At 38.4% G+C, this 7,416-nt stretch overlaps 1 protein-coding gene across 4 annotated transcripts in view; it reads left to right on the forward strand.

Annotated features, from left to right (window-relative positions):
* MRPS31 (mitochondrial ribosomal protein S31) overlaps positions 1-7,076 on the forward strand; it is a 34,162-nt gene extending 27,086 nt beyond the window's left edge. For all 4 annotated transcript variants that reach the window (XM_035718672.2, XM_049101065.1, XM_035718693.2 and 1 more), the window contains one exon: positions 6,776-7,076. In XM_035718672.2, coding sequence (XP_035574565.1) covers positions 6,776-7,005 — 230 coding nt within the window. In that variant the 3' untranslated portion in view covers positions 7,006-7,076. The remainder of the gene's footprint in view (positions 1-6,775) is intronic.
* Positions 7,077-7,416: the final 340 nt, after the last annotated feature.

Below are 7,416 nucleotides of genomic sequence, written 5' to 3' on the forward strand. Positions count from 1 at the left end.
GCGCTAAACCGCTGAGCCACCCAGGGATCCCGCATGTTTAGTTTTTTAAAGGAACTTCCAAACTTTTTTCTAGAGCAGCTGTGCCATTTTATATTCCCACCAGCAGTGTGTGAACGACTAGCTTTTAATTTTCACCAGCAGTTAATAATGTCACTATTTTTTTTTAGATGTGTTTACATTCTGATAGATGTGTAATGATAGCTCATTTTGTTTTTTGTTTTTTTTTTTTTTTTAAGATTTATTTATTTATGATAGTCACAGAGAGAGAGAGGCAGAGACACAGGCAGAGGGAGAAGCAGGCTCCATGCACCGGGAGCCCGATGTGGGATTCGATCCCGGGTCTCCAGGATCGCGCCCTGGGCCAAACCGCTGCGCCACCCAGGGATCCCTCATTTTGGTTTTAATCTGCATTTCCCTAATGGCTAGAGAGGTTGAATGTGTTTTTCTTGTGTTTGTCATCTGTATATCTTCTTCAATGAAAAGTCTGTTCTTGTTTTTTAAGATTTTATTTTTTTATTCATGAGAGAGACAGAGACACGAGGGGAGGGAGAAGCAGGCTCTCTGCAGGGAGCCTGATGTGGGACTCAATCTCAGGACCAAGGATCACAACCTGAGCCACAGGTAGATGCTCAACCACTGAGCCACCCAAGTGCCCCAAGAGGATTTTTTAATATTTTCCAGACACTAGTCCTTTATTGAATATTTGTTTTGCATTGGGGCGTCTGAGTGGCTCAGTTGGTTAGGCATCCAACTCTTGATTTTGGCTCAGGTCATGTCAGAGTTGTGAGATCAAGCCCCAAGTCAGGCTCTGTGCTGGGTGTGGAGCCTGCTTAAGATTCTCTCTCACCTTCTCCCTGTGCCCCTCCCTGGCTCGTTCTCTCTTAAAAAAAGAAGACGACTTGGTTTGCAGTCTGTAGTTTGTCTTTGCATTCTCTTAACAGAATCTTTCACAGAGCAAAAGTTTCTCATTTTGATGGGGTCCAGTTTTTCCTTTTATGGATGGTGCTTTTGGTGTCATGTTCTTGGCCAGCCCTTGAACTAGATTTTGAACTAGATCGATCTTTCTTTCTTTCTTTCTTTCTTTCTTTCTTTCTTTCTTTCTTTCTTTCTTTCTTTCTTTCTTTCTTCTTTTCTCTCTTTTCTTCTCTTTCTTCTCTTTTCTTTTCTTTCTTTCTTTCTTTCTTCTTTCTTTCTTTCTTTCTTTCTTTCTTTCTTTCTTCTTTTCTTTTTTTCATTTTTAAGATTTTGTTTTTAAGCATTCTCTGTACCCAACGTGGGGTTTAAACTCATAACCCCAAGATCAAGAGTCACACGCTCTACTGACTAAGCCAGCCAAGCACCTCTCCCCCCTATATTTTTTTCTATAAGATTTATAGTTTTAAATTTATGATCCATTTGGGGTTAATTTGTATGAGGTATGACATTTAGGTTGAGGTTCTTTGTGTGTGTGTCAGTAGATATCCAGTTCCTCTAGCACAATTTGTTGAAAAGACTATCCTTTTATCATTAAATTGTCTTTGCACCTTTGTTTAAAAAAATTGGGCACATTAGAAACGACAAATACCCACCATTTGTTTCGATGTGGATGGAACTGGAGGGTATTATTCTGAGTGAAATAAGTCCATCGGAGAAGGACAAACATTATATGGTCTCATTCATTTGGGGAATATAAAAAATAGTGAAAAGGGAATAAAGGGGAAAGGAGAAAAAATAAGTGGGAAATATCAGAAAGGGAGACAGAACATCAAAGACTCCTAACTCTGGGAAACGAACTAGGGGTGGTGGAAGGGGAGGAGGGCGGGGGGTGGGGGTGACTGGGTGGCAGGCACTGAGGTGGGCACTTGACGGGATGAGCACTGGGTGTTACTCTGTATGTTGACAAATTGAACACCAATAAAAAATAAATTTATTTTTAAAAAATTGGGCACATTTGTGTTTGTCTATATTTGTCTATATTACTCTACCAGGGCTGCCATAATAAAATAGCGGAGATTGGGTGGCTTAAAATAACAGATTTATTTTCTCATATTTCTGGAGGCTGGAAGTCCAAAATCAGGGTGCCGGCAGGTTTTATTTCTCCTGAGGCCTCTTTTCTTGGTTTGTAGATGTTTGTCTTCTCTTTGTCTCTTCATGCAATCTTTTCTCTGTGGGCACTCTTCATATTTCTTGCTCTTCTTATAAGGACACCAGTCTATCCTATTCGATCAGGGCTCAATTGTTACAACTTCATTTAACCTTAATTACCTCCTTAAATGTCCTATCTCTAAATATAGTCACATTGGGGATTAGGACCTCAGCCTATCAATTTTGAGGGGTTATAGTTCAATCCATAATAGGGTCTATTCCTGGGCCCTCTCTTCTGTTCTGTCAATCTGTGTGTCTGTCCCTCTGCTAATACCAAGTGCTTTTTTTATTTTTTTAAGATTTCATTTATTTATTTGAGAGAGAGAGAGAGAGTGCAGAAACTGGGGTGGGAGGGGCAGAGGGAGCCTGACACAGGGCTTGATCCGGGGACTCTGAAATCAAAACCAGGACCTGAGCCAAAGGCAGATGCTTAACTGACTAAGCTACCCAGGCGTTCCTGCTAATACCACACTTTTGATTATTGTAGCTATTTCAGTCAATCTTAGCATTATTGGTCCTATTTTATTCTTCTCTTTCAAGATTGTTGTAATATTCTAGGTCTTGTGCCTTTCCATATAAATTTAGAATAAACTTGTCAGTGGCACTTTCCTGAGATTTTGATAGGAAGTATATTCAACATAATAGATCAGTTTGGAGAGAATTAATATCTTAATATGTTGAGTCTTCCAATTTAAATGTAATTAGAAATGTGACTGATTTTTTTTGTGTTGATGTTGACTAGCTCTAGGAGGGGTTCTTTAGTAGATTCTTGGGGATTTTCTATGTAGACAAACATGTCATATATAAATAGGAATGGTTCTATTTCTTTCTTTGCCATCTATATGCCTTTGCTTTCTCCCTTATTGCGGTGGCTAAACTTTTAGTACTGTGTTGAGTAAAAGTGAAAGAGCTGACTTTGTTGTCTAGGAACTTAGGGAAAAAGCCTTTAATCTTTCACCATGAAGTATGATATTAGCTATATAGATTTTTTTGTAGATGCTCTTTATCAAGTTGAAGTAGTTTTTCTTTTTTTTTTAATTTATTATTTTTTTTAATTTGGTGAGAATTTTTATCAAAAATAGGTGTTGTGGAGCAGCCCGGGTTTAGCGCCGCCTTCAGCCCAGGGCATGATCCTAGAGACCTGGGATCAAGTCCCACGTTGGGCTCCCTGCATGGAGCCTGCTTCTCCCTCTGCCTCCTGTGTCTCTGCCTCTCTCTCTCTCTCTCTCTCTGTGTGTCTCTCATGAATAAAGAAATAACATCTTTAAAAAAATAGGTGTTGTGGGGTGCCTGGGTGCCTTAGTTGGTTAAACATCTGCCTTTGGCTCAGGTCATGATCCCAGGGTCCTGGAATTGAGCCCCATGTCAGGCTTCCTGCTCAGCGGGGAGTCTACTTCTCCTTCTCCCTCTGTCCTTCCCCCTTGTGCTTTCTCAAATAAATCAATAAAATCTTTAAAAAAAGGGGGGGGGGGATCCCTGGGTGGCGCAGTGATTTAGCGCCTGCCTTTGGCCCAGGGCGCGATCCTGGAGACCCAGGATCGAATCCCACATCGGGCTCCCGGTGCATGGAGCCTGCTTCTCCCTCTGCCTATGTCTCTGCTTCTCTCTCTCTCTCTCTGTGTGACTATCATAAATAAATAAAAATTTAAAAAAATAAAAGGGGGGGGGTGTTGTGTCATAGGACATTCCTTCTTTAACCCTTTGATATGATGGATTACATTGATTTCCAAATGTTAAACCGCCCTGCATAGCTGTTTTAATTCCCACTTAATCTTGGTATATAAATCTCTTTATTAATTGTTGGTTTGTTTGCTAATTTCGTTAAAAGTTTCTGCCTCCAAGTTCATTAGAGATAATGGTTTGTAACTCTCTCTCAGTTCATTTATTTGTTTTGTGGTTGTGTCTTTGGTTTGATAACAAGGTAATACTGGCCTTATAAAATGAGTTAGGAGTATTTACTTTCTGGAAGAGATTGTGTAAAGCTGGTGTTAGTTTTTCTTTCAGTGTTAAATAAAATTCTCAGTTGAAGCCATGTGGGCTGAGGAATTTCTTTTTTGAGACCTTTATTTTTATTTTTTTAAAGATTTTATTTACTTATTCATGAGAGACAGAGAGAGAGAGAAGCTCCAGAGACACAGGCAGAGGGAGAAGCAGGCTCTGTGCAGGGAGCCTGATGCGGGACTCAATCCTGGGTCTCCAGGATCACACCCTGGGCCAAAGGCAGGCACTAAACCACTGAGCCACCCAGGGATCCCCTTTTGAGACCTTTTAAACTACAAATTCCTTTTCTTTAATAGTTATGAGACTATTCAAGTAATCTATTTTATTTTGGCTTGAATTTTGGTCCTTTAGTGCATTTTTTTTAAGTTGTCCATTTTTTTAAGTTGTTGAGCTACTTGTTTGTGGTATTCCCTTATCCCTAATGATTTCAGTTTTTATAGCAATAACTTCCTTTTCATTTGTGTCACTCCTCTCCTCTTTTCTTTATCAGACTTAATAGAAATTTATCAATTTTACTGATTCTTTTTTTTTTGAAGAACTAGTATTGGTTTTGTTGCTTTGTCTCTATTTTTCTGTTTTCAATTTTACTGATTTTGGATGTTTTCTTTATTATTTCCTTCCTTTTTCTTTCTTTTTTTTTTTAAGATTTTATTTATTTATTTATTTATTCATTCATGAGAGAGAGAGAGGCAGAGACACAGACAGAGGGAGAAGCAGGCTTCAGGCAGGGAGCAAGATATGGGACTTGATCCTGGGACTCCAGGATCACGCCCTGGGCTGAAGGCAGACACTCAACTGTTGAGCCACCCTCCTTCATTTTTCTTGCTTTAGGATTATTTTGCTCCTTTGCTAGGTTCTTGAGGTGGGAACGTAGATTATTGATTTGAGATTTTTGCTCTTAAGTATTCATTTAGTGCTACATGTATACCTCTTAGCACTGCTTTAGTCTTGTCCCACTGATTTTGATTTGTTTTGTTTTCATTTTTCATTCAATTCTGAGTGTTTTCTGAATTATCTTTGAGATTTCAGCTAGACCTATGAATTATTTTTAAGTATATTTAATTTTTAACTGTTTCCTATTGTCTTTCTGTTACTGATTTCTAGTTGGATTCCATTATGATCTGAGAATGTACTGTGTATCACTCCAGTTATTTTAAATGTCTTGTAGTTTGTAACCCCGCATGTGGTCCAGCCAGGTGAATGTTCCGTGAATGCTTGAAAAGAATTCGTATTCTGAAATAGTTTGGTGGAGGGTTCTGTAGACATCAGTTTGATAATGTTTGTTGATGTTGTTCGGAGCTGCTTTATCCTGGCTAATTTTCTACCTCATAGTTCTCAAAGTTACTGACAGTAGACTGTTGAAATCCCCACTATAACTGTCAGCTTTTCTATTTCTCCTTTATTTCTATCATATTTTCTTTCATGTATTTAGAAACTCTGTTGTTTAGTGCATATGTAATTCACTCTTTGTGGATTGACCCTTGAGCCTTTTGTTATGTAATGTTTTTCTTTCTCCCTAGTAATTTTCTTTGCTCTGAAGTCTCTTTTGTCTGATAATCATATAACCACTCATGCTTCCTTTTTTTATTTTTATTTTTTTTAAGATTTTATTTATTTATTCATAGAGAGAGAGGCAGAGACACAGGCAGAGGGAGAAGCAGGCATCATACAGAGAGCCTGATGTGGGACTCTATCCAGGGTCTCCAGGATCATGCCCTGGGCTGCAGGCGGGCTAAACCGCTGCGCCACTGGGTCTGCCCTCATGCTTCCTTTTTTTAAAAATTTAATGTTAAGATACATTTTTCTCCATCTTTTTCTTTTCAAACTACCTATGTATGTTGTGTTCGAAGTGAGTATCTTATAGAAAGCATATAGTTGGATGCATTTTTTTATACCTACTCTGCAATCTGTATCTTTTGATCAGTGTATTTATTTTTTTTAAAGATTTTATTTATTTATTCTTGAGAGAGAGAGAGGCAGAGACACAGGCAGAGGGAGAAGCAGGCTCCATGCAGGGAGCCCGACGTGGGAATCGATCCAGGGTCTCCAGGATCAGGCCCTGGGCTGAAGGCGGCGCTAAACCGCTGAGCCACCCAGGCTGCCCTGATCAATGTATTTAGATCATTTACATTTGAAGTAATTATTGATTTGTTAGGACTTAAGTCTCCTATTTCATTACTTGTTTTCTGTTCATTTTCTCCATTTCTCATTCCCCTTTTTGGGGCGGCCTCATGTGCTCTGCTTGAACATGTTTTAGGATTCTATTTTGTTTTATTTATGTAAATTTTTTTAGTATAGTTTGTAAAGTGTTCTTAGTGGTTGCTTTAGATTTTAAGTTTTCATTAGCAGTAGCTGCTGCTACACTTTGAACATGTATAATATGCTAAGAGTTATAAAAGAGTTGTATAAGCTGTGTGTCTATGTAATCTTTACAGAAACCCCACAAGAAGGTTCTTTTTTAATCTTCATTTTATTCCCCAAAACTGTTGCTCAGAGAAGTTAATTTGCCCAGTCACACGGTTGTTAAATTGGTGGGCAAACCTAGGTCTAACTCCAAGGTTCATGGCTTTAACTGCAATACTCATCAATGTTAATTTTATGGTAGAGGTTATACACCAAAATTATAATGGATTTTTATCTCATTTCCTAGGTTTTGATGATGAGGGTTCGGAATTTCATGAACATATATTTCTGGATATACACCTGAAAGATTTTCCAAAGCAAGGACCAATTCGCCACTTCATGGAACTGGTGACCTGTGGCCTTTCCAAAAACCCATACCTGAGTGTTAAACAGAAGATTGAACACATAGAGTGGTTTAGAAATTATTTTAATGAAAAACAAGACATTCTAAAAGAAAATGGCATAGAGTTCAATTGAAGACCATGGAAATTGTTATTTCAAGCTGTTGGAGATGGGTATTATAACTAAATAAAATAATTTACTAAAAATTTTCCTATACTGTGTTATTACATCTGATTTGAATGGTATAAATGTAAAATTGCTTAAAAGTATATAATGCTGGGACGCCTGGGTGGCTCAGCAGTTGGCGCCTGCCTTTGGCTCAGGTCGTGATCCGAGGATCTGGGATTGAGTCCTGCATTGGGCTCTCTGCGAGGAGCCTGCTTCTCCCTCTGCCTATGTGTCTCATGAATAATAAATAAATCTTTATTTTAAAAAATTCATTTAAAATAAAAAATAAAAGTATGTAATGCTAACTGAAGAATATTCTTTCGTGGAGAAAAGTTGTCAACATTCACAGATTCAACTAGCAATTCTTAACAAGAAGAA

Source organism: Canis lupus, chromosome 25, assembly GCF_003254725.2.
Source record: "Canis lupus dingo isolate Sandy chromosome 25, ASM325472v2, whole genome shotgun sequence".
NCBI lineage: Eukaryota > Metazoa > Chordata > Mammalia > Carnivora > Canidae > Canis > Canis lupus.